Here is a 26,227-nt window from a genome sequence, read left to right as displayed (position 1 = left end):
TAACAAGTGTTGAAGAAATTAAGCAAATTATTGCACAGAAGACTAATGCATACTTTATTCTAGAGGTGACCACACCAGACCACTCTATAAAGGCATCACAATTCGTCACCACTCCCGCATCACGCAGGGCTTCCCAGTGCTTGAGGACTCCCTTACTCAGCAGAAGTTCAGAAGCTTCAGACCCCACCTCTCTGCCCGGCCCCACCCCACCCTGAGTTCTTCCCCCAGATCCCACCCCTTCCTTCCCTCTCCATTGCCACCCCATCCAATATGGGGGCCGGGGGCAGGTTGCAGGCTCCCCCACTGAGCTCCACAGGTCCCCTTGCTCTGGGCTGGCTGCTCCACAGGGAGGACAGGCTCAGTTGCCCCCTCCTCTTCCATCTCCATGGGCAGAACCGGATTGGAGACCAGCATGGCTACCAGGAAGGAGACATCTGCACTCAATTAAAATTGTAAAGGTTTACTGACCAAACGAGGAGCAGGTGTGAGCAAAACTGGAAAACTGCATTCTCTCTCACCATGAGCTACATTCACCATTTCACCCCCACCCATAAAGCTGCATTGTTTCTGTTATTTTTGGGGAATTCTATTCCCCTGACAGCCCCAATGAGTTTAGCCCATGTTTGTCAAAACTTGGCAATGAATCAGTGTCAGTGTGTACATGGAATGCATGGGGGGAACTGGGCTGGGTGAGGTTGCTGGGCAGGCACGCAAGGGCAAACTCCCTGCTCCGAGGTCACCAGACCTGGTTGTCAAGAGTTGACTGCCTTGGGCTTCCCCTGAAGAGACATGGGCGTCTTCCATCAGCAGCTTGCTGCAGGAGGCACTGCTCAGAGCGCCAGAGCGCCAAGTGCCTAGGGAAGGTCTGCTCTCCCCCCCCCACAACTGCCCAACTGTGGGGAGCCCCAGGTGACTAGAAAGCTAGGGAGGGGGGATAGGGCAAGGAAGGTGGAAGGGTGTGCTTGGGAGTGTGAGAGAGACTGAGCAAAAGGGGGAGAGGGATAGACAGACGCTCTGCCCACAATTTCCCCTGAATCCCACGTCCACCAGATTCTTCTTCTCATGACCGCCGAGTGACTCTCCCGTTCCCCTCAGTGCACGTTCAGCAAAATGGGCGGTTGAAACCTCACGCTGATCCAGGTGAAGTAAATACATTTTGGCTCTTTTCACAAACAGAATTCAGGAGGTTTGTGAACACAGCCAGAGAGAAAAGTGGGAGTGAAGCAACAGGGGGGAGAGGGAGAAACAGAATCCCTCCCCCCCCCCTGCCAGGAACAACCAGCCTCAGCAGCTGTGAGAGGATTCGGCTCACCCGCAGGCAGCCAAGGGATGACCCAAAGAAGATGTATTCCAAAGCAGAAATTGGCCCCTTCCTTCCCTGGGCCTTCCTCCCACAGAGATGGCACCTGGGCAAAGGAAGTCAAAGCGCCTTGGGTCACTGGTCCAGAAGGGCCTGCAGGAGCTCTGGGAAGTTGGGGGTCCCCCATCCTGTCACGGGGTCCCAGGCAGGCACAGCACAGAATCCCTGGCCCTCCACGGTGGCATCCAGACATGACAGGTGGCACCCTTTGGTCACCTGTGAGGCAGACAGAGACAGCGAGAGGGGCAATTAAGAGCATTCCCCAGAAGACCCTTTCCTCCCTCTCACAGGTCCAGCAAGTAGAATACAAAGATAAGCAATGACAACCTGAGTAGGTGAGGAACCCACAAATGCAGCCAAGCTCACTGTGGAAGCCACTAGGAAAAGCATCTCAGAGACAAAGGTTGGGTGGGCATGCAGGTATCTCAGTGATCAAGGAGAAGAGCCAGTTTATACCTGGCTTTTCTCTACCTGAAGGAGTCTCCAAGCGGCTTACCATCTGCTTCCCCTCCCCACCATAAGTACACACACGGACCCCGCCATGAGGCCAGTGGGGTGGGGAGTGATTCTGGCAGGACTGTGGCTGGCCCAAAGTCGCCCAAGAGGCTTCAGGTGGATTAGAGGGGAAGTGAGGATTCAAGCCCGGCTCTGCAGATTCAAGTCCTCCCCTCCTAAACACTAGCTCTCAAAGGCAAGGATTTGCTGGTCCTGCTGCAGTGTCAAGCTGCTCTGGCCAGCCCCTGCCAGCCCGCTGTCTTCTCTTCCTTCCCCAGTTCTTCCGACACTCACGTCGTAAAAGGCTGAGGACGCCTGTCTCTTCTGGAGCCGGTAGAGCGCAGGGTTGAGGAAGCCCAAAGGAGGAAGCCCACGCTGAAGGCGCTGGTCGTTGATCAAGGCAATGATGCCTCCCACCACGGGCGTGGAGGCCTGCCACGGAAGAGAGGGCGCAGTGAGGCCGGGCTGCCAAGGAGTGGGGAGGGAGGGCATGAGGCAAAAGAGCCTGGAACTCTAGGCATGCTCTCACCGAGGTGCCAGAGACCCAGGGCATGGGGATGCGGTTGATCACCACCCAGTAGTTGTCGGAGAGAGCCGCCAGGTCCGGGTAGGCACGCCCACTGCTGTTGTAGTAAGACGAGGGGGGCAGCTTGGGGGCCGTGTTCAAGAACTGCTTCACGGCGGCTGTCTGCATGGCAGAAGGTTAAAAAGAACCCCTCCAGAAGTGATTCAGGAACAGTGGCGGCCAAGCCTCTGGCTCACAGCCCTCTTGCTCCAGGTACCCTTGCCAGAAGCCGGCCAGTTATGGGGCCCTGCGCAGGGCACCCAGGGCACCTCCCCAGCCCCACGGTTCCCAGGAGACAGCCAAGGGACGGAGAGGGGGGCGCACCTGGTAACTCGGCATGGGAAAGATGTTGCTGAAGCCTCCTCCACTGATGTAGTCAACCACTTCTGTACTCACCAGGAAGGGATGCTGGAAGGATGTCCCGCCCACAGTGGTCACATATGGGCTGCAGAGACAGAAGAAGAAGAAGAAGAAGAAGAAGAGTTGGTTCTTATATGCCACTTTTCCCTACCCGAAGGAGGCTCAAAGCGGATTACAGTCACCTTCCCTTTCCTCTCCCCACAACAGACACCCTGTGAGGTGGGTGAGGCTGGGAGAGCCCTGAGATTACTGAACAAGTAGAAGAGTTGGTTCTTATATGCCGCTTTTCCCTACCCGAAGGAGGCTCAAAGCGGATTACAGTCACCTTCCCTTTCCTCTCCCCACAACAGACACCCTGTGAGGTGGGTGAGGCTGAGAGAGCCCTGATATTCCTGCTCGGTCAGAACAGTTTTATCAGTGCTGTGGTGAGCCCAAGGTCACCCAGCTGGTTGCTTGTGGGGGAGCACAGAATCGAACCTGGCTTGCCAGATTAGAAGGCCGCACTCCTAACCACTACACCAAGCTGGCTCACCAAACAGGGGAAAGTTCTAGGCCCAGGAGCAAAAGGGGCCCCGGGACAACAGTGGCTCCAGGACCTTGGCCAGAGAAAGACCTTCCCAGCCCCCAAGAGATTTCTCTCTGAGTGAAATGCCTTTCTCTGCAAGGACTGGGTCCACACTTGACAAGAGAATCTCTTCCACACAATGTGAATTTGGGTGTCTGGTGCTCCCCTCCCTCCCCAGCAGCTCCAAAGAAGAAGAAGAAGAGACGGTCTGGGGAAGGACTCAGACACACCTCAATGCAGATGCTGCAGCAGAAGAAAGAGGCTTGCTTAGATTAGTCACAATTCCAAACAGCTTTTGTTCTACACAATGAACTTCTATACTACAAGCATAAGGATGCTTTAGGATGATTCTGCACTGAGCAGGGGATGACTAGAAGAAGAGTTGGTTCTTGGATGCCACTTTTCCCTACCCGAAGGAGTCACAAAGGGGCTTACAATCCCCTTCCGTTTCCTCTCCCCACAACAGACACCCTGTGAGGGAGGGGAGGCTGAGAGAGCTCCGATAATACTGCTTGGTCAGAACAGCTCTATCAGTGCTGTGGCAAGCCCAAGGTCACCCAGCTGGTTGCCTGTGGGGGAGGAACAGGGAATCTCGGCTTGCCAGATTGGAATCCCGTACCCCTAACCATTACACCAAGCTGGCTAAGTCACCTGTAGTGCCCCTTCCCACTCTGGGATTCTACATTTCTAGCATTGCTTTGCAGACTGTGGCCCTCAGCATATCTTAAATGCAGAGTTTTTCAAAATTGCTGGCCCTCGTGCTCCCTCGCCGGGGAGGGGTCTGAGCAGCCACGGGAGGAGTGTGGGGCTGCCATCCATGTCACCAGGAGCGCCCCCCCCAGGCCAACTGATCTTCATGTATTTAGAAAGTCGCTGTGCCGCTGCCTCCCCCGCCCTGAGGCCTTTCCAGAGCAGCTGGAGGGCACAGAGGGTTCGGCTTGTGGATTACCTGGAGGCCGGGAAGCTGGGCCGGAACACATGCTTCCCCCCAGAGACGCTCCGGCAACCTGCCCCAGAGTCACCTGAAAAGACCAAAAGCAGGTCACATGCCTCTCAGCCGTGTGCTCAGCTCAGTGAACCCTGCTGCTATTACACCCATTAGCTACTTCTCCAAAAAAGCAAAAGTACCCCTCTGCCCTCCAACACCACCCCTTTCCACTGCCCTGGGGGTTCCACTGAGTAACGTGTGGCAGCAGCAGCAGCAGCAACAGCAGCAAAGGCACCCCCCTCCCCAGAGCTGGAAACCAAAACTTGAGCAAGCCCCACAGGAAGGAGGGGGGCAAAGGAGTGCCACCTCACTCCCCATTATGCTTGCCCAGTGGCCCCTGCCCTGGAACACTGGGCCCATGCAGGGCTTGCCAGGAAGACAGGGGGGCAAGCCAGTGCCAGAAGGCAGGGGGCAGTCCTGCCCTTGCTCCTGCCTCTCACAGACCTCACCAACTGACAGGGGAGCAGGGCTGCCCAGCACAAGCATGACCGCTTCCTTGTGCCAAGCTCTCAGTCTTTGGCAGAGGGTCCTGCTGGCATGGATTCCTGCAGGTCTGGTGGGCATCAGGCTCTGCTCCCCCTCCACAGTACCTGAGGCGAAGAGAATGCTGATCCCCCGGGAAGCTGCCTTCATGAATTCCACATTGACACGTGTCATGTAGGCCTGCGACAGGCTGTCTTCATCGTCCCCGTAGCTGACCGTGTGCACCCAGGGCAAGGCGGAGGTGTTGCTCAGCACCAGCAACCAGTCCAGGAATGGCTCCTGGCTCTCGTGTCTCCCTGGGGAAGTGGGGAGGGCTCAGCTGGGGCCATTTGCAGCCAGAGCCTGGGCTGCCCTGTGCTTTCCCTCATGGCCTCCATCCCCCCTAAACCTACACCCCAAAGTTCCCAGGGCAGCTCACAAGCCACTCAGTAAAACCCAAGAGAAACATGCTATGATACACCCACAGCCAGCGGCCCCTCCAGCTGCAGTCACAGTCTCGAACCAGGGCTTTGGCTTCGGCAGCAACCGTGACACACACCCCTCCAGAGACCACGCCTGCCTAAGCCCTTCACTCTGCTGGCAGCAAGCTGGCTTCCCAGCCTGACTCAAGGTGCCCATCAGGCCCTTCCCACCCCTCTGGGACCCCTAAAGGTCCTCCCGAGCCTCCCGTCACCTCCTGGCAGCACCCCCCACTAAAGGTGGGCTGCTTGGGATCAACTGGAGCCCCGGCCTGTTCTCGGTCTCCCTGAGAGGGGACCTGCCTGTGTGGGAGGCTCCGCATGGCCACTTCCTTCACTCAGCCTGTTTGCAGAGGGACTGGAGGCTGGACACGGGTGGGGGGGAGCCATAGGTTTTAAACTGCACTGAGTGTAATTAGTAAGCAGGTTGGTGGCAGGTTGACATGGGCAGAGAGGTTGTCGAGAGGCATTTAGCTGCACTGGATGAGTTCAAATCCCCTGAGCCGGATGAAATGCACCCGAGAGTGCTCAAAGAACTTTCTGGAGAACTTGCTCAGCCCTTGTCCATCATCTTCGGGACCTCTTTAAGGACTGGAGATGTCCCGGAGGACTGGAAGAGAGGAAACGTTATTCCAATCTTCAAAAAAGGGAGGAAGGATGACCCAGGAAACTACAGACCAGTGAGTCTGACCTCTGTTGTGTGGGAAGATAATGGAGCAGATATTAAAGGGAGCGATCTGCAAACATCTGGAGGACAATTTGGTGATCCAAGGAAGTCAGCATGGATTTGTCTCCAACAGGTCAGACCAACCTGGTTTCCTTTTTTGACCAAGTGACAGGTTTGCTAGATCGTGGAAATTCGGTTGATGTCGTTTACTTGGATTTTAGTAAAGCTTCTCATAAGGTTCCCTCATTCCCGAAGACCTTAAGTTGTTGGCGCGCACTCTCCTCCCTCCCTCGGCACTGGTCATTTTTAATAACAAATGGGAGCATGAGTGCTGCGAGCGGGCTCCTGCGCTCGTCCAGCAATATAATGGGCAAATGAGAACAAGATGCAATTTAATAAAGATAAGTGTAAAGTTCTGCATCTGGGTCAGAAAAATGAAAAGCATGCCTACTGGATGGGGGATACGCTTCTAGGTAACACTGTGTGTGAACGAGACCTTGGGGTACTTGTGGATTGTAAACTAAACATGAGCAGGCAGTGTGATGCAGCGGTAAAAAAGGCAAATGCCATTTTGGGCTGTATCAACAGAGGCATCACATCAAAATCACAAGATGTCATAGTCCCATTGTATACGGCACTGGTCAGACCACACCTGGAGTACTGTGTGCAGTTCTGGAGGCCTCACTTCAAGAAGGACGTTGATAAAATTGAAAGGGTACAGAGGAGAGCGACGAAGATGATCTGGGGCCAAGGGACCAAGCCCTATGAAGATAGGTTGAGGGACTTGGGAATGTTCAGCCTGGAGAAAAGGAGGCTGAGAGGGGACATGATAGCCCTCTTTAAGTATTTGAAAGGTTGTCACTTGGAGGAGGGCAGGATGCTGTTTCCGTTGGCTGCAGAGGAGAGGACACGCAGTAATGGGTTTAAACTTCAAGTACAACGATATAGGCTAGATATCAGGAAAAAAATTTTCACAGTCAGAGTAGTTCAGCCGTGGAATAGGCTGCCTAAGGAGGTGGTGAGCTCCCCCTCATTGGCAGTCTTCAAGCAAAGGTTGGATACACACTTTTCTTGCATGCTTTAGGATGCCTAGGGCTGATCCTGCGTTGAGCAAGGGTTTGGACTAGATGGCCTGTATGGCCCCTTCCAACTCTGTTATTCTATGATTCTATGATTCATATGGAGGATGGAGCAGAATTGTTCTCTCTTACCCCAAAGGAACAGACCAGAACAAATGGAATGAAATTAATTCAAAAGAAATTCCATCTAAACATCCGGAAGAAGTTCCTGACAGTTAGAGCGGTTTCTCAGTGGAACAGGATTCCTCAGAAGAAGAAGAAGAGTTGGTTCTTATATGCCACTTTTCCCTACACGAAGGAGGCTCAAAGCAGCTTACAGTCACCATCCCATTCCTCTCCCCACAACAGACACCCTGTGAGGGAGTGGAGGCTGAGAGAGCCCTGATATTCCTGCTCGGTCAGAACAGTTTTATTAGTGCCTTGGCGAGCCCAAGGTCACCCAGCTGGTTGCATGTGGGGGAGCGCAGAATCGAACCTGGCATGTCAGAAGTCCGCACTCATAACCACTACACCAAACTGGCTCTCTGGTTGTGGGTTCTCCATCTTTGGAAATTTTTAAACAGAGGCTGGAGAGCCATCTGACGGAGAGGCTGATTCTGTGAAGGCAAAGGGGTGGCAGATGACAGTAGAGAGCGATAGGGATGTGAGTGTCCTGCATTCTGTAGGGGGTTGGACTAGATGACCCATGAGGTCCCTTCCAGCTCTATTATTCTATGATTCTATGTGAGCAAGGCAAGGTGACTTTGGCACCCCTCTAAGCAAAGCTGCCTGCTCTGTACTTCCCATCAGATGAGGGATGTTCAGTGGAGGGCCAGAAGGAATGCGTTTCATCCAGTTTCTTTTGTTTCTTTTCTGTCTCTGTGCTGTGCTAATGACCTGCTTTTTGAAATATTGTTATTATTTCAATAAAAAATTTTATAAATTGGAAGTGGGCCACGGTTTTCTGCTCCACGTTGTGCTCCCCCACCTTGGAAATGCTAGCAGAAGTGCAAAGGGATGACCCAGACAAACTCGTCCCTCACAGTTCTCAGGTGCTAGGACTGTGGGACAGCTAGGGGTCTTGGCTCTCCCAGCTGCAATCCTGTAATTTAGCCAGAGTTCCTTTTGCCAGCCGCCTGGAGTTGGCAACAAGCCAGGACAGGGGGTGGGCAAGAACAGGACTGGCCTGCAAGGCAGAAGTGGGCTGGTTCCATCACAGAGACACAGCCTTGAGATGGCTGAGGTCCTTTCTCCAAAACTGGGGGCAGAGGATGGCAGTGGGGGAAAGTATGTCCCAGCGTAGGGCCCTGAACTGTGGGGTCCCACAAGGAGCCATTCCTTCCCCAGTGCTGTTCAGCATCTATATGTGCCCCTTTGCTCAGCTGATCTGGAGTTTCAGGCTGGGGTGGCCTCAGTATGTGGGTGTTTCTCTTAATGGACAACCATCCATCCACACCACTGACAATCTGGCCAGGTGTCTGGAGGCCATGGTGGGCTGGCTTGAGCAGAGTCAGCTGAAGTTGAATCCAGGCAATGCAGAAGTTCTCTGGCTGGACCAGCCAGTTGAGGCCAGGGCATCACACCAATTGGGCAGGAGCTCCTGGGGCACTTCATGACTGGTGATGCCACCTGGCTGTCCCACAGGAACAAAGGCCTCGAGGAACCAGGGTGTGGGGCTATCAAGCATCCTGTCAATGGAGCAGGGAAGTTGAGCTGTATACTTCCCGTTATGCCAAGGGACTCATTTATAGCTGGTGGTTTCTCTCTTACTCTGAAAGTTAATCAGTTTGGCTCTTTAACTGGAAAAGGTCGCTGACCCCTGTTCCATAAGTCTCTGTGAGAAAGGCCGGTTACAAGGCCAGTCACCAGAGCAGAGTCAGGGTGAGCCTCCCTAGCCAAGGGCCCTGAGGCCAGGATGGTGGGACTGGGGGGGGGAGGGAGGGAGACCTGGAGCCTCATGAGGCTAAAGAGAAGGAGGAAAGCCCAGAGGGGCCAACCACCCCGCCAGGGGTGGGGGGAGTAGGTACCTGAGTTGCTGAAGACCCAGGTAGAGATGTTGGCACCCGTACTCATGAGATACTCCACATCCAGGCTGGCTTCCACGCCAGCTTTGCCTCTCCCCTGGCGCCCAACCACCCGGTCAACGCTCGAATGATGCGGAAAGCCTCCTCCGAAGAGCTGCATGAACTCGGCCAAGTCAGACTGGTGGAAGTATTGCTCGAGAAACTGGAGAGGGAAGAAGTGATGCGAGAGCAGTTATGCGGGAGGACAAGGAGAGCTCCCAGGCTACCATGGCCAGGCCTGGCTAGTGGCCTCAAGGCCTGAGGCAGAACAAGGCCATTCTTGGCTTGTGACCACCACCGCCTGCAAGGGCTTTGTACTTCTGATCACCAGGGCCCTTGCGCACCAATCCGGCCCGGCAGGATCTCCAGCCAAGCGCATCTCACTGAGCCACAAATGTGGCACCTACCCCCCTCCCCATGGCCGCCTTGTGCCTCGCCTCCTGCCGAAGGTCTCCCTGGTGGGCGGGGATCTTGCTCCTGTCCCTCCCCGTTGGCTTCTGAGGGTCCAGGCAGAAGCCCTTCTCTTCCCCAGGGACAGCAACCAGGGTCGTGTGATGGTGAGAGGGCATGCCTGCCCTTAGAGAGACTCAGGTTCCAGCCACTCTCAGCCCAAGCAGATTGACATGAAGCAGGGACAAGGAACAGGCCCGGGGAAATCGCAGTCAAAAGAGCCTTGCAGCTTAGGACCATGCCAGATGGTGACCATGGCCACTCTGCACCCACTAGGGGTCTCAAGTCCACCAAAAGCCAGAAGGGCAAACAAATGGAAACATGAGCGAGATGCAATGGCAGCCCTGCAACAAGCCCAATCTGGTTGGGGGAAAGGTACAGGAGGGAAGCCTTCTCTCTGCCCCACGGAAGGGCCATGCCCCCATTGTGGGAGCACTCTACCCTGACTGCTTGGGAAGCAGATTGCGGAGGTGGCCTGCTGGTGCTGCCTGTGGCCCCCCAACTGAGGGGGCCTTTCCCTCTGTGTTTCCCTGACCTTCAGCAGGGAAGGCCAACTGGCAGTTTTCCTCACAGCAGCCCTCTGAGGTAGGCCAGTCTGAGACAGAGGGTGATGGCTCCAGGTGACTCAGACTCCCAGACAGGGTAGAGCTAGGAAGCCAGATCTTCCGCCCTCACCCAGCTGGCCCTAGGCCTCAGCCCAGCTCCCCGGATGCAGTCACTCCTTCATTAGCAGAATCCAGATTGCTCCCCCTCCACAACAAGGCCTCTACCTGTGGCCACCGCTGAAAAGACCCTGAGAGCCACACCCTGGACCACAGTCCACACTAAAAACTCCAGCCCTGGAGACATGGAGCGGCAGGTCTGCCAATGCATTCCCGGACTCATTCGGACCCTGACAGCTCTCCAGAGACTGCCACCCCCCAGACAGCCCAGTGCTGCCTGGATGTTCTGCAGGGGCAAGCAGGCCACCTCACGCCACATCACGCCACGCCACAAGTACCATTTCTGCAGAGCGACATGTTAAGACATTTCTGCTAAGGCATTTGGATTCATAATTCTTTTTAAAAAATTGTATCACCATTTCCTTAACCAATGCATGCAGACGCTCAAAGAAATTAGCCTCCCAAATAAAATCTGCCTCCCCCCCCACCAACTTGTTTTAACAAGCGCAATGCCACAAGAACAGACGAGCAGCAAGTACTCTGAAACGGGGCCCTGTATCTTGTGCATCTCATTTGAAATAATGATGGGCTAGGGCAGGGAGAGCACATCTGTCCGGGCCTGTTGCTCAGCCTCTCCCATCCGCCAGGCACACCCAACGCCCCCGGCCCAGAGGCGACAGGGGAGAGTGCCTTCTCTGCTGGAGAGCCTCTGGCAGTCCGAAGAGGCATCAGAGGCCCAAGCAGATAACCATGGCCGGCCCGGGTCTCATGCCATGCTGGCCTCGAAGCCCCTGCCGCTGGGTGGTTGGAACTTCGGAGGGCAGGACTGGGACCTGCTCATGTGATGTGCCTCCCAACTGTGTGGGTGTCAGGAAGGGTTGCGGAAGGTTTTTGGAAAGACTCTGGGAGCAGCTGCTTCGAACCCACTGGGCCCACAGGAAAAGGGTGTGGCTACCTGGGCACAGGCTTGGCTGTTGTTGGATGCAGCACCCACATCGCTGGCAGTCAGATTGTAGCGTTTGCGGATCACGGCTGGCGTCACGCCCAGGTGGAAGGAGGACAAGGCCACCTGCCAAGGCAATGGATTCTCCGTGCCCTGTCCCCGACTGGCTGCTTTCCTGTCCGCTGGGAACCGGTGAAGGCCCCCCACTGGGAAGGGGGAGGACAAAGAGAACGGGACTCTCAAGCCAGCCTGGCCACAGCCAAGAGCTCCACCCGGCCAGCCAAGGCTGCAGTGGGGCCCTTGGGCCACTGCACACAACTGTCTACCAGGGGGCAGCCCCCCCCCCCCCCCCCAAGTGCTCACGAGAGGAAAGGAATGGCAGAGCTGAACCCAGACTAGGCTGGGAAATGCCTCACCAACGACAGGACTGGACTTGAGGTTCTCCCGCCTCCCCTTCCCGTCCCCAGCCTTCCCATACCAAACTCCACGTGTTCGGCCAGCTCCTCCTGCAGGCGGTACGGGAGGGGAGACCTCACAGCGCTCTGCTCGCCATTCCTGTAGCGATGGAACTGTGCTCCTGGAAGGAGCCGCTCAGCCACCCTGCAGAGAGAAGCCCCGGCATCGTCAGCTCCCACATGCGGCTCTCTGAAAATGGGGTGGGGGTGGAGGGGGTGACCCTTGGCTCAGGGTTGATGCTACCACTGCCCATCCCTACCCACCCCACTCACCTGGCTGGCATCTGGCACTGCAAGAAATCCCCAGTGAGTACTGCGTGGCATTCCCGGACCCCATAAGCATCCAGCCACTTCTGGACGGTGCCCAGCGCCAGGGAGGATGGCTTGACCAAGGCCCCCACCTCTTCCAGTGTCAGGAACTGTCCTAGAAGGAAAGGCACAGCAGGGGACAGCTCTTCTCTCAGCCCCCCCAATTCCTTCTCTGCAGGGACCCAGAGGCAGTTCCTCTTTCCTTGGAGCCTCTCAACAGGTGCCCCCCAAGCCCCAAGAAAACACACGTCCTTGGCCACGGCTCTCCCTGGCAGGGCAGGACTTTCAATCTGCCTCTGGGTGGCTCAACTGAGCAGTCAACCAGCCACATCACTCTGACTCAGGGCCGGCGGTTATGGTCAGCAGGCCTTCCTGGGCAGTGGCTGGAACTCAGGCAGCATTGGCACCACCCTCTTCTGAATATCATTCTTCCCGCCAGGCTGAACTTGGGGGGGAAGTCGGGTAAATACTATTCGAATTGTGACCACCACCGCTTATATGTTATATGTGACTTGTTATTTGACATAAATAGGTTTTTTTATGGGGAATTTATTGTGTTTTAACTGTTTATGTTGTCAACCGCCCTGAGACCTATTTCGAGAAGGGTGGTCTAAAAATTAAATAATCTGTAAACCACTCCGCGGGATTAAATAAAAGGCTAAGGGCTACGTGGGAGGAGAGTGGGCGGGCGCTCTCCGGGATAAAAACTCAGAGTGGCACTCAAGTGCCAAGTGGCCAATGGGCAGGCGCGCGAAGCTCACCTGCCCATTGGCTACTTGGCCCATCTCCCGAATACCACGCCACCGACTCTCCAGTCCTCCCAAGCCGCCATCCTCACCACTGCGCCCTCCAGACCGTGAGTCGCCCCAGGACTTCGGCCGAGGGCCGGGATGGCCACCGAGGAGGAGGGTCGCCCCAGGACTCAGGGAAAGCTGCTTTCCCTCGGCCCAGCTACAGCCCTTGCCCGCCCTGAGACCTGGCTGCTATCCCCGCTGCGCCTCCCCAGCCGCCTCTCCGGCGGCCGCCAACCACTTCCCACCCCGACACCGCCCGTCCCTTGGGGGCCCACCAACCGTTCTTACCGGCCCCGACTAACGCTTGGCTCCTTTGGCCGCTTGTTCCCTGTTCTTGTGGCCAGCGCCGCCACCAGGCCGCGTGGCACGCGTCGTTGCCACCACGAAGCCGCCCCCCTGCCAACTTCCCAACGCCATCATGCTGCCGCCCACGTTTCCCCCACGCACTCCCCACGCCGCCAGAAGCGAGTCCACGCCGTGCCCGCCAACGCCGCCCAGCCGGAGCTACACCACTGCCGCGCCCAGTGCTCCGGGCCCGTGTCCCCGCCGCCATGATGGCGGTGCACACTTCTGCCCTTCCCTGCTTGCCGCCGCTGTCACCCCGCTGCCTGCACAGCCCCCGTACCCTGCCCACGCCACTGCCGCCGACCGCGCGGGACACCGCCCAGAGCCTGCGAGCCTTGCCCTTCTAAGTGTGGCCGCGCGACAGGGCGAGAAGTCCCCAAAGGGCCCGGCCACTGCGGAGCCGCCCACGCCCGGATGGACGGCCACCCGAACCCCCACACTACGAGAGCTAGCGCCCGCTGCATTTACAGCACAGCGGGCTTAATTTCTAGTAATAATAATAATATTATTATTATTAATAATAATTATTATTATCCCTTCTGCCTCCTGAGTGGGCACTCAGCCGAGCACACAGCTCTCCCCTCCTTCATTTTCTGCTCACTGCAACCACCCTGTATGGTTGGCCAAGCTGGGAAGGTGTGCCTGGCCCAGGGCCCCCCTCCACCAGCAACTTTAACAAATATCGATGAAACATACCTCTGGCCAGAAGCAGACCATAAAACAGCCAAAAGGATCAGTCCTTACTTCAAATTCTCTTTATGTGCTCAGTGGTAGGCTGCCACTAAGCAGGGAGGCTCCATTTAGCTGCAATGGCTAAGAGGCATGGGTAGACTTTCCTCCTCATGAAAACCAAGAGGCCCCTGTCTAGGCTTCATGCCACCGGGCAGTGGGGGGCATCCTGAAACCTTTTCTTGCCACTCCCGACAGAGAACCGGCCACTTCCACTATGGCAGAATTTCCCCCCCCACACACACACACACACACATTTTGCTTTGGCTTGGAGCTGGTCTGCTGCTTGCTGAAGGCCTCCCCAGTTTCTCATTGGAGCTTCGTGTCCAGCATCTGTGGCCTGTTTGCTGCTGCAGTTAAAATGTGCTCCTGCTCACCAGGAGATGCCATTTGGCCAAGAGGGCTTCTGGGACCGCTGCTGTCCTGGCTGGAGATGGAAGAAAGTGACCTTTCCCCTGACAGCCACAGAGCGCTAAGGAAGGCTCAGGGGACCAATTCAACAGACAAGCAGCCAGGCTCCGCTCCTCTTCAGCATGCTGGGGCAGTTGAACATGGGGCGAGCCAATCAATAGCCTTCTGTTGGAAGAGGCAAAGTCTGGCATCCAAGGAAGAGGCAAGAGCTCCTCACAGGGGCAGCAGGAGGGAGATCAGTCCTGGTCTGCCTCTGGAGGGCTCCACTCAGGGCAAGATCCTGCTTCTTCTGGGAAGGGCCCCGGCAATGCCCCTCCCCCTCTCAGCGGGTGAGGACCCAGGACTCTCTCTTGGGCACCCCTCCTCCCTACCAAGTATGGCCATGTCTGAAAAGCTTCCATTGGGCTGTGGGCCTCAGCTGCTAATTACTCCGCCAACACAGCTACTAGTCCCTCGTGCTGATGGATGTTTTGCCTCATCTGTGTGTTTCTAGCCAGCAACCTCAAGGGGCCTTGAATGCTCCCAAACAGGATGCCAGGGCCTGCCCGAAACAAGGAAGCCATCCACTGCTTCCTCAACAGACTGCTTGGAATGCTGCCGGCCCACAGGACAGGAAACAAACAACCAGTCCACAGGGCACAGAGGCAGGAGAGGAGACAGCCAGGCAGCCTATGGCAGCCAGGCAGCCTATAGGGCAGGAGAGGAGACAGCCAGGCAGCCTATGGAGCAGGAGAGAATCAGAAGATCTCTCCTATTCCTCCACACCAATCCCCTAAACTAGTGCCAGCTTCGTGTAGTGGTTAGGAGTACGGACTGCTAATCTGGTGAGCCAGTTTTGATTCCCCGCTCCTCCTCCACATGCCGCCAGAGCTGATAGAGCAGTTTTGACCAAGCAGTAATCTCAGGGCTCTTTCAGCCTCACCCACCTCACAGGGTGTCTGTTGTGGGGAGAGGGAAGGGAAGGCGACTGTAAGCCGCTCTGAGACTTCTTCAGGTAGAGAAAAGCAGCATATATGAACCAACTTCTTCTAGTAGCTCTTATGGGCATTGGCTTAGGCAGAAGTTCTTCATCATGTGATTCCATGTCTGACCTATAACTAATTTATCAGGTTCTCCTTTTGGGAAAGGAGAAGAAAACTTCTCTTTTCTCCCCTGTATCCCAACACACCTTCATAGCCACTCTCTCTCTCAGGAGGTCCCAGTAAGCTGCCTTATCCTCTCTCTCCCCCCGCCCCGCCCCATCAGTCTGACAGAGTCTGACCACCTGCAGTAGCTCCTGGAAGTCTCAGGCAGAGGCAGTCATTCCCATCATCTGCTGGGTTTTGAACTGGAGATCTTCTGCATCCAAAGCTGAGCCCTCCCACTGAATAACAGGCCCTCCCCAGTACATGGAGTGGCTTGACACCGAATCAGACCCTGGGTTCACTGTAGGCAGCACCATCTCCTCAGCTGCTCTCCATCTTCCACAACATTTCCTGCCCGGTCCTTTGAACTGGAGGTGCCTGGGATCGAACCCAGGACCTTTTGCATGCCAAGTTGATGCTCTGCCACTGAGCCTTTCCCTTCTTAGAGAATGCTGGAATCTGACCTATTTATAAGGTTACGAGCTGTCTTCAACTTGCTGTACAAGAAAGAAAATTGGTGTTAATACCTAATTTGCCTGATCATTATAGGTTTCACTTATTATTGGGTTGTTTATAAATTTGCTGTGAGCAGCTCAGGGGAGGGCGGCCTTCAGAAGTTATTATTATTATTGTAAGTTAAAACCCCCAAGTCTTTCTCCCCGAGATAACTGCAGCCCAGCCCAGCCAATGGCTAGGGAAGTCCCAGCCCGTCTCTCTGGGAAGAGCCTGGCAAAGCGATGGCAGAAGGGAGGAGCAGCCTTTCCTCGGCAGCTGGTTCTGGGGCACTGAGGCTCTGCGCCCAGCCAGCCTCCCTCCCCGAGGCGCGGGGGGGGGGGTGGGGGGAGGAAAAGCAACGAATGCTCTCTCTGGGCGGGGAGAAGCAATGCGGAGAGGGCAACCCACCGTAGTCGGGGGAGTCCGGGCAGGAGACTCGCTCCACCAGCTCTGCCAGGCGCCCCACTTGCTGCTGCCGGAGGGCCAAGGTCAGGCTCAGCATCTCGGACGGGGCCACGCGGCCGGCCAGGCGCCATCCCTCCGGCACCCTGCGGGGAAGGCACGAGCGGAGGCGGTGAGGGGGCGGCGGCGGCGGAATCGGATGCGCCTTCTCGGAGGCAGCCGAGGCCCGCCAGCTGCGACGGCTCCGGGCAGGGGCGACCCGGCGCAGCCCCTCACCGGAAAGGCTGGTCGGGCTCCGGGCTCCGTCCGGCGGCCGAGAGGTGAGGCGAAGGCGCAGCCCCGGTCGGGCTCCATCCGGCGGCGAGGCTGGCCACCCACAGCGCCCTGGGAGGGAGAGAGAGAGAGACAGAGAGACAGGGAGGGGGCGCTCAGCGGCGGGAGCCCCAACCCCCTCAGCCCGCCCCCCCCCCCGGCCGCCGCCAGTCCCGTCGGGTACCGCAGAAGGAGCCCCTGTCGCCGCTGCAGCAGAGCCATCGTGTCTTCCTGGGGCTGGGGCCGGGCGCTGCTCCTGGGTCACGGGGCGGGAGGCGGTCCGAGGCCGGTCACGGGGCGGGGCGGCCCCGGCTGCCCGTCAGCTGACTGGGCGGCTGACTGGGCGGCTGGCTGGCTGGCTGGCTGGCGGGGGGGGGGGGGGTCTGCGGCTGGGTCTCTCTGCCGGCGGCTTCCCGGGGAGCCAAGTGGGGCTGAAAGGCCTTCGAAGAGCAGCCGCTGGTTTTCGCTCCCCAAAGGGGTTCCAGAGCGGCGGACCATCACGGTCCCTGGCAGGTCCCGGCAACACTTGGGCCTGGCCCGAGCCCCCCCCCCCCTCACCGCCTGCCCGTGGAGGTGGAGCTCCAGCCCGGCTGGCTCTCCGCACCACAGGCCGCGTCTTGACCACGACCCTGCACGGACTCCCGAGCCTGACCAGCCATTGCCTTCTGGCTGCGAAGTGCTGGCTGGGACAGGCCAAAGGACGGCTCCGGTCATTGGAGGCGGTCATTGTGGCAGCCGCCAGCTCGGAAGATGAGTAGGAAAGGGCTTAATAAAATCTGAAGGAGCACAATAAAATCAGAGTCCAGCAGGGGCACCTTTAAGACCAACCATGATTTAGTCAGGGCGTGAGCTTTCGAGTGCAAGCACTCTTCATCAGACTAAGAACTGACCATCCTACTGTTATGATGTTCAGTTATTAGTCTGAGGAAGAGTGCTTGCACTCAAAAGCTCACGCCTTGAATAAATCTTTGTTGGTCTTAAAGGTGCTCCTGCACTCTGATTTTATTGTGCTCCTTCAGACCAACAAGGCTACTCATCTGAATCCAGGAAAGGGCTTGAAGAGGAAGTGGCCAGGATGAGAAATGCCCCAGTGGAGGCCTGTGCTGCAGCCTCATGGGGAACACACCATGGGCAGTTCTGGTCCCCGCTTCTTCCAAAGGACCTGGCAGAGCTGAAAAAAGTACAGAGGAGGGAAACCAAGATGAGGAGGGGGTAGGTGCCTCTTCCCTAGGAGAAGGTGTTGAAGACTGAAATGGTTCTGTTTAGAAAATGGACAACACAGGAAAGGTTTATGTGCTTTTCAATCTAGACGAAGGAAGATATGGAGACCAAAACTAAGATCGTAAGAGCCCAGCAGCATCAGAGCACTGGGGGTCCATCTAGCCCCCACCATCTGGTCTAACACAGTGGCCAGCAACAGGGCAGAAAGGCTAAGGCCTTCCCCTGATAAGACCCCCAGAAGAGCCCTGCTGGGTCAGACTAGGGAGGGTCCCACCAGTCCAGCCTCCCATTTCACCCAGGGGCCAGCCAGTTCCTCTGCAGGGCCAGCCACAGGGCAGAGAGGCCGAGGCCTTCCCCTGAGAAGACCCTCAGAAGAGCCCTGCTGGGTCAGGCCAGGGAGGGTCCCTCCAGTCCAGCCTCCCGTCTCACCCAGGGGCCAGCCAGTTCCTCTGCAGGGCCAGCTAAAGGGCAGAGAGGCCGAGGCCTTCCCCTTAGAAGACCCTCAGAAGAGCCCTGCTGGGTCAGACCAGGGAGGGTCCCTCCAGTCCAGCCTCCCGTCTCACCCAGGGGCCAGCCAGTTCCTCTGCAGGGCCAGCCACAGGGCAGAGAGGCTGAGGCCTTCTCCTTAGAAGACCCTCAGAAGAGCCCTGCTGGGTCAGACCAGGGAGGGTCCATCCAGTCCAGCCTCCCATTTCACCCAGGGGCCAGCCAGTTCCTCTGCAGGGCCAGCCACAGGGCAGAGAGGCCGAGGCCTTCCCCTGATAAGGACCTCAGAAGAGCCCTGCTGGGTTCTTCTGAACAGGGCCAAGGCCATCTTGATGTTGCCTCCTGGCATTAGGATTCAGAGTGACTGCCTAAGGACATGGAGGTTCCCTTTACTACGGATTATAGTCACTCCTCTCTGTATCTAAAACTCCTTTAAACCGTTCCCATTTTATTCTCAGTTTCTGATTATTCCCAGCATGGAGTTTGCCTTTCCCAACATTGCCACACATCAACTCATCAGTTTCATGGAGTTGCAACCTCGATGTCTCTTTCTGTCTCCGTCTCCGCCAGCTCAGGCCCCGTCATCAGCATATATGTTTTCTTCGCATGTGAAAAAGTGAGTCATGGCAACTTTAAGAGAGGCAGTCTAGAAATCATCAGATATTAATGATAATTGTAAAATACCAAGTTTTATTCTGGGTGGAAGGTTTTGTGTGCAGCACCCTCTTCTCAGAGAAGACACTTCTTTGTGTGCCTGATGGCGTGTGCACACGTACACACACACACAGACACAAAAGCTGTTGCCCAGATTTAAATGGTTGGTCCTAAAGGTGCTCCTGGACTCCTGGACTCCAGCATTCTTCAGCTCTTCAGATGCACACAGCCCTGCCCCCCCCCCCCCGTTCTCTGCTTGACCTGCATTGTGATGGTTCCCCTGTCCCTCAAAAGCAACCTGGGGGCATGTCCTCTGTGGCTCTGCCCTGTGCTGCCAAGGGGTGTGTTTTCTGGAGGAGCCTGGTACTTGGCAAGTTCACCAAAGGACCCTTGGGCCAAGTCCCCCTGCAGAGGTTCCCATTGGAGCATTGGCTTTTAGATCCCATGGGGAGCGAGCAACATTGCCGGGGGCTGCCCAGTATTCTTTGGGCGCCTTCAGTTGTCTCGAGTCTGCTGCTCAGTGCCTTTATTGCCCTGTCCAGAAGGCGCCCAGGTGAAGCCCCACACCTTTGTCTCAAGGGGGATAGCCCCACCACGCCATGAGCTGGAGCCCTCCGCTGTCCTAATAAAAAAAAATCCTTGTGGGCTGCTGGAATCACAACTTTCTTCCCTGCCTGTGCTCTACATATTTTCTCCTCCTTGCAGTTTCTGTACTCTTTCCAGGTGTGAGTGGGTGCGGGGCTGCCTGGGACTGCCACAACCCAGCCGCTGCTGCTGCTGCTGCTGCTGCTGCTGCTGCTGCTGCTGCTGCAAGCCACATAGGGCAGGTGCCGACGTCCAGGACAATGTGTAGGACCCCATTGCCACCCCCTTGGGCAACAGCCACTGTGCTCTTTGACTCGCCCCCTCTAAGGCCTTTTCCTGATGGAAAGCTGCCTGCCAAGGCATTTGCCATGTGGGAAGACACCACTGCCGCCCAGCTGGGTGGCCGTGAATGACCACTGGCTCCTGGTCCAGGGCAGCTCGTTAAGTGTCATGGCTGCTTCCCGTCTGCTGTCAGCCCCTTCTGCCTGGGCCTCTGCCCAGAGTTGCCAGAGGAACAATCCAGCAGGTGCCCAGCTGCTTGCCCCCCACCCAAACATGCTCACATCCCCACCCACCCACCCAGAAATACCCGAGACAGAAACCCTCTTGAGGGGCTGGAGCACCCCCCCCTTCTCCACCTGCTCCGTTCAAATCCTCCCCCTCTCATGCCAGGTGTGCTGAAATCTCTCTCTCTCACACACACACACAGACACCCCCCACGGGGCAGATTTCAACATAACCCCTTGTAAGTTTTTTTTTTTAATATCGTGCTCTGGAAGTGAGGAGGTATGCCCCCACCCCCACCCCTCTTCATTCCCACAGAGTGATGTAGCCAGGAAACAAAGGGATTCCCCCTTCTTGACCCAAAGCGGGGAGGGGAGCTCACTCCCCCCCCCCCATGACCCAGGACACAAACAGTTTCCTGCAGAAGAGAGGCTGCTTGCGGGGAGGGGGGGAGGGGGTGGCGGCGGCATTGTGTTTGGATTCTTTGGCTTAAATCTGTGCAGTGCTGAAGGGATGCTGCCTTTAATGCCTCTTGTACCAATCTGAATGCTGGCCACAGTTCTCTGAACCACGTCCGGGTCCCCTGTTTTGGATGCACTATCCAGAAGGGGGGGAGAGCTTGCCAAATCTCTTCCTCCACAGGGAACTGACCCCCTTGCAGCCAAGGCAGTGGGCTGCAGGGGGCACAGAGGAGGCCAGGCCTTGGGGGTAGAGAAGCAAGCGAACAGTGTGGCCCTCTTAGCTGGAAGTCCCAGAGACTGGCCAGGGGGGGAGGGGGACAGCACCCTTAGGGAGATCTTGACCAGGCCCCCCAGGAGCGGGCAGTGGCACGGGGCTTGCAGAGCAGAAGCCGGCCTGTTCTGCCACACTAGGGAAGAGGCCAATTCAATACAAACATGGTGTAGTTTATTAAGGCATTACTTAGAAAAATTGGCACTTAGGATTGGGCTCCTCCTCCCCAAAAAAGGAGAGCCAGGTGAGCAGTGCCCAGGACTTGTGTGCACCTCTGTGATACAAAAAGATACAAACGACTGAAACCGGACAGAGACGGCAATAAATAGGCTGGGGGAGGCGAGGCAAGCTGAGCTGGGCCAGGCTGTGGTGCTTTGTGTGGCTGGAGGGGCTGTCCTCGGGACACAGGCAGGGTCCTCAGTGAATCTACCCCACGGCCCCAAGGCAGGGCTGAATAGTTTGGTGGTTCCTGGTTGTGGGTCACTCCTGTTCACCACGGCTGCCTCAGTTCCCCACAGCAAGGGTTAAAGGTAAAGGTAAAGGTATCCCCTGTGCAAGCACCGAGTCATGTCTGACCCTTGGGGTGACGCCCTCTAGCGTTTTCATGGCAGACTCAATACGGGGTGGTTTGCCAGGGCCTTCCCCAGTCATGACCGTTTACCCCCCAGCAAGCAAGCTGGGTACTCATTTTACCAACCTCGGAAGGATGGAAAGCTGAGTCAACCTTGAGCCGGCTGCTGGGATTGAACTCCCAGCCTCATGGGCAGAGCTTTCAGACAGCTGCCTTACCACTCTGCGCCACAAGAGGCTCGACAGCAAGGGTTGGGAAGGCCCAATTCTGGGGCCCTGTACTGACATGCAGTGATGGTGAAAGGGTGACCTGCTGAACTTCTGCCTGCGCAGTCAACAGCACTGGGGCACACCCCAAGAACTGCCACCATTTGTGGCACGGATTAATGCTGGGGAAGTACTGTGGGGCATGTGGTCAGGGAGCAAGCTCAGACTGGTGCCCCCCCCACTCCCTCCTGAAGACCTTCCTTCCCCGTAGACACACCTCGTTTGCCTTCAGCAACTGACCCCCGTTTCCCCCTCCCACGCCCCCTTCCAGCCACTGCATGGTTCCACTTCCTCCCACGTGTGGCTAGGCCCCTTGCATCCTCCTGCCAGTGCACGGGAAGCAGCCCTGGTGGCTGTGCTTGCCACGGCTTGTTCCCTACTCTCAGGGAGGGCAGCTTCCGCTCTGGGTGTCCAAGGAGGCAGAGCTGCTGATGTCTGTGCTGGGGGTGGGCTTATTGCTCTGGAGGAGGAGGAGGAGGCGGAGGAAAGAACCCCCAGTGCAAATAACTGGAAAAGCAGGGGCCGGCCACAGCCCTGCACAGCTGGGAGATCCTAGGACTTGCCTCTAATTACAGTCTAGGGGCCACACTTCTGGGCAGCAAGGCACCCTTTGGGGGAAAACCAGCCCCCCACCCCCGGATCTGTGCCTGCGTCGTCAGACCATGGGGCTCTTTGGCACCTGGGAAGAGTTGGGGACAGGCCATGCGGTGGTCTTGTGTCCACTCCTGGCCCGGTCAAGAGAGGCTCCGGCTCCTGGTCTCTGGGCCGGCACCAGCTCTAGCCCCCACCAGCTCTAGGCAGGAGAGCAGCTGTGCTTGTGGGTGCCATTTTGTGGCACGGAGGCCGTGTCTCTGCTGCAGGGGTCTGAGTCAGCTGAGATCCATCTGTCTGATGCATGGCCGGGTGGTGTGGGCAGCTCCAGCCCCAAGGAACAGCAGTCTTTGTGTGAAGGGGGGCAAGGGGACAGTGCTAGGAAGTGGGGCTACAGCCAGCGGCTTCTGTACACGGGGTGGGGGAGGGAAGCCTATGTGAGGGAGGGGCCCGTGTGCAGCTTCCAGAGCATCCCCCTAGGCCTGCAGATTCTGGTCTTCTTGCTTCTCAGCAGAGGCGCTGTCTGGAAAGGGAAGCGTCTTCGTCCTCCTGGCACGGGGCAGAGGGGCCTCCGGAGGGCTCCTGGCCAGTGAGATTCGCATGGATCCGGGTAGAGCAGGCCTGCCCCCCCTCCCCCGAGGACAGCGCACACAGCCAAGCCTAGATGCAGAGCTCAGCCCCCTCGGGGGCCTCCGATGGGTGCTCAGTGCTTATGGCGGACGCCGAGGGGCCCTGGGAGACCCCGAACGGGGAGACGACAGGGGAGCGAGCGGCGAGCGGCGACAGTGAGGGTGAGAAGCTGGGTGACATGGCCGCCGAAGAGAGGGAGCCCTCATGGCTGATGGGGGAGCGGCGCAGAGAGGGGAGGCGGGGGAAGGCCCTGCCCACCGCGGGCTTCGGGGGCACTGACTTGGCTCCAGGGTGTGCGACAGAGGTGATGAGTGGCGGGGGGTCAATGCGGGGCTTGGGCTTGCTGGGGAAGGGCTTGCGCAGAGAACTCTCGTCCTTGAGGCGCGCAATCTCCGTAAAGACGCTGGCCAGTGGCTGGAACTGGGGGCACCAGTTGAGGAGATAATCCCAGTTGTAGCTGCCGCGCAGCTCCTCGTCGCTTGCCACAATGGCCGTGAGCGAGCCGTCCACGTGTGGCTTTCCATCCTCCGGGAAGGAATAGTCCTTGGCGGCTGAGAGGTTGAGGCCGCAGCCTGTCCCCAAGTAGGCCACACTGCCGCCTCCCTCGTCTCGGTAGAGCTGGGCAGGCTGCCCAGGGATCAGCAGGCTGGCCCCCTTCCTGTTCTTGAACCAGTGGGATGCGTCCAGAGTGGCCGGCTCACAAGACACGTCGGAGAGACGGTCAGCGTCCGTCTGGATACCAGAGTCCGGCCCCCGGGCAGCGAGGTGCTCCTGCAGGGAGGAGGTGACGCTGGACACGCGGGGGCATTCGTTGATCATGCGGATCTCGTCATCCTCGGCAGCCTCGGCAGAGCCACGGCCACTGGAGTGGGAAGGGTCCAGCGACCCCCCCCTGGCGTAGGGCCCAGCGGGCTCCGTCCCATAGCCAGGCAGTGCCTCGTGGTACAGGCAGTCCCCGCTGGGCAGAGGTGGCTCAGCATGGCCCAGCTTCTGCAGAGAACTGCTCTTGGCACGCACCAGGTCTGCCTTCTTGCGGCCATGGTTTTGCCGTGAGCGGACGAGGGCCAGAATGATGGCCACGGCAGCCAGCACCACCACCACGCCCAGTGAGGCAGCCACCGCCACCACCAGCAGCAGATTGAGGTCGGGCACCAGCCCGAAGGACGTGTGTGTGATATCGATGGTGACCTGAGTGGCGGCTGAGCGGGAGGCTGGCAGGGGGCTGTGGGCCTGGACCTCCAGCACCATCTCCCGTGGCTCCCGCTTGGGAGGGCCGCCTGCCGGCACCTGACTGTCCACACGCAAGTAGATGGAGCCACTCGTTTGGTTGATCCCGAAGAAGGGAGATGGCTTGGCCAAAGTGTACAGCACTACTCCGTCTGGGCCCTCGTCCTCATCCGTGGCCACCACGTGCCCAAGGCTGTGCCCCTTGTGTGCCCCCTGAGGGACCTCAAAGCTGAAGGCCGGGCTGAGGAAGACCGGGTCATACTCGTCTTCCCCAGTCACCAGGACGCGCACGGTGGCCGTGGCCGAGGCGTTGCCTGTATCTGTGGCGAGGACCTGGAGCTGGAAAGCCTTGTGGCGCTCGTAGTCGAAAGGCAGCTGGGAACGCAGCGCCCCGGAGGTGCTGTTGATACTGAAGGCCTCCCAGCCCTCCGTCTGCAGCAGGACATAGCGCAGCTCCCCAAAGACACCGGAGTCTGTGTCGACCGCTTGCACGGTGGTGACCAGGCTGCCCGGGGGCAGATTCTCCCGTAGGCTGGCACTCAGCACGTCCACTGGGAAGTAGGGGACGTTGTCGTTGACATCCTTCACATCGACGGTGACTGAGGCCAGAGCAAAATGCCCGTCTGCGCCATCCGAGGCCTGCACCACCAGCACATGCTGGGCCTGCTCTTCGCAGTCCAGGCCCTTGGAGAGGCGAAGAGCACCGGTGGAAGGATGCAAGTGGAAGAGCCCACCGGGGTCACCAGAACTGATGCGGTAGCGGACCTGGCCATAGGTGCCCGAGTCAGGGTCGTGGGCAGCCACGCGGAGCAGCTCTGTCCCTGGGATGGCGCTCTCACTCACAGCCATGCGATAGACAGGACGGCCAAACACTGGAGGGTTGTCGTTAGCATCCAGCACGGTGAGCACAACCGGCACAGCAGCGCTCTGCTGGGGCACGCCTCGGTCGGCCACAGCCACGGTCAGGTTGTAAACTGCTACGGCCTCAAAGTCCAGGGGCTCGACGAGGACCAGGGCGCTGGCCCCGCCCGGCTGGGCCTCCAGCTGGAAAGCGTGTCCACTGTTGCCGCTGACGATGGTGTAGTCCAAGGCAGCGTTGTCCCGGGTGATATCGCCGTCCGTGGCGTGCAGGGTGAGCACAGTGGTGCCCGGCCGCTGGTCTTCAGGCACGCTGGTGTTATAGTGTGGCTTTGAGAACTGAGGCCCATGGTCATTCACGTCCAACACCTGGATTTGTACGGTGGTCCAGGAGGAGAGGCTGGGTGAGCCGCCATCACGAGCCTCCACCCGCACATCCAGTGTGGAGCGTCCTGGCTCCAGAACAAGGGGCTGCCTGGTGAAGAGCGTCCCTGCAGGGCAAGAGAAGTAGCACTAAGAAGGGGGAAGGGGAGCCCCAAGCCTCTCCCCAGGGCAGGAGTCGGCAGCCTTCCACCCCTTCCCAGAGTGGGGAGGCACCCCCTTTCCCACCCCCCTCCCCCAACAGTCTAACAGCTGCAAGCCCTGAAGACCTGCCCCTCGCCTGGAAGGAGCAAAGCCCAGGATGACGCCAGGGCAAAAGAGAACTCCTCTCCCGGCCCGGCCCTCCTACCATTTTGGGGATCGATGGCCAAGTCCTGGCTCGGCATAACCAGTCGGTAGGTGACCTGCCCGTTGGTGCCAGAGTCTAGGTCAGTTGCGCTCAGGGCCAGCACAGGACTGCCAGCTGGGGTGTGCTCTGGAAGCAGCACCTGGGAAGGGGGGGAAAGAGGGAGAACAGGGTCACAGAATCACAGAGTTGGAAGGGACCTCCAGGGTCATCCAGTCCAGCCCCCTGGAAAAAGCAGGAACTCACAACTACCTGCCCACCCACGGTGACCACAATTTCATGCCCAATGGATCCCACCACCACCACCACCACCACCACCACCAAAAATCTCCAGAATCCAGCCTTGCCTAGAGGGAATTCACCTACCATCCAACACTGGAAATGAGCAATTCCCTGGGTCTGCAAAGAAGGGCCACAAGAGACAAACACTGGCACATCCCTTCCTGCCCACACACTCTCAATTTGTCAGATTACTATGCAGCCTCTGCTTAAAAACTTCCAAAGAAGGAGAACTCACTACCCCCCAAGGAAGCCTGTTCCACTGAGGAACCACTCTAACTGTCAGGAACGTCTTCCGGATGGTTAGCCAAAAATTCTTTTGAATTAATTCCAACCCATTGTTTCTGGTCCGACCCTCTGGGGCAACAGAAAACAACTCTGCTCCATTTTCTATATGACAGCC

The 26,227-nt window shown here is 57.8% G+C and overlaps 2 protein-coding genes across 6 annotated transcripts in view; both read right to left on the bottom strand.

Moving 5' to 3' along the window:
- Positions 1-27: 27 nt before the first annotated feature.
- On the bottom strand, positions 28-16,823 carry TPP1 (tripeptidyl peptidase 1). Its single transcript, XM_077341015.1, has 13 exons — positions 16,678-16,823; positions 16,458-16,565; positions 16,188-16,327; positions 11,846-11,996; positions 11,596-11,717; positions 11,130-11,323; positions 9,027-9,225; positions 4,924-5,112; positions 4,295-4,367; positions 2,745-2,865; positions 2,385-2,543; positions 2,150-2,287; positions 28-1,576 (listed from the first exon to the last, which is right to left on the bottom strand). Exons 1-13 carry the CDS (start codon positions 16,713-16,715, stop codon positions 1,436-1,438), a joined length of 1,773 nt encoding a protein of 590 aa, XP_077197130.1. The 5' UTR covers positions 16,716-16,823; the 3' UTR covers positions 28-1,435.
- Positions 16,824-20,827: 4,004 nt separating this feature from the next.
- The window catches only part of DCHS1 (dachsous cadherin-related 1), a 53,141-nt gene continuing 47,741 nt past the window's right edge, over positions 20,828-26,227 (bottom strand). For all 5 annotated transcript variants that reach the window (XM_077341009.1, XM_077341014.1, XM_077341013.1 and 2 more), the window contains exons 20-21: positions 25,549-25,687; positions 20,828-25,309 (exon numbers count right to left, since the gene is read on the bottom strand). In XM_077341009.1, coding sequence (XP_077197124.1) covers positions 22,764-25,309; positions 25,549-25,687 — 2,685 coding nt within the window. In that variant the 3' untranslated portion in view covers positions 20,828-22,763. The remainder of the gene's footprint in view (positions 25,310-25,548; positions 25,688-26,227) is intronic.

Source organism: Paroedura picta, chromosome 6, assembly GCF_049243985.1.
Source record: "Paroedura picta isolate Pp20150507F chromosome 6, Ppicta_v3.0, whole genome shotgun sequence".
Classification (NCBI taxonomy): Eukaryota; Metazoa; Chordata; class Lepidosauria; order Squamata; family Gekkonidae; genus Paroedura; species Paroedura picta.
Note: the sequence above shows the minus strand (reverse complement) of the source record. Positions and strands in the feature narration are given on the sequence as shown.

Coding starts and splice junctions, on each gene's coding strand:
- TPP1 (XM_077341015.1), bottom strand. CDS start 16,715: ATGGCTCTGCTGCAGCGGCGACAGGGGCTCCTTCTGCG. Junction 11,718..11,845: donor CAGTGCCAGATGCCAGCCAG/GTGAGTGGGGTG, acceptor TTCTCTCTGCAG/GGTGGCTGAGCGGCTCCTTC. Junction 1,577..2,149: donor CGTCCTCAGCCTTTTACGAC/GTGAGTGTCGGA, acceptor TCTGCCTCACAG/GTGACCAAAGGGTGCCACCT.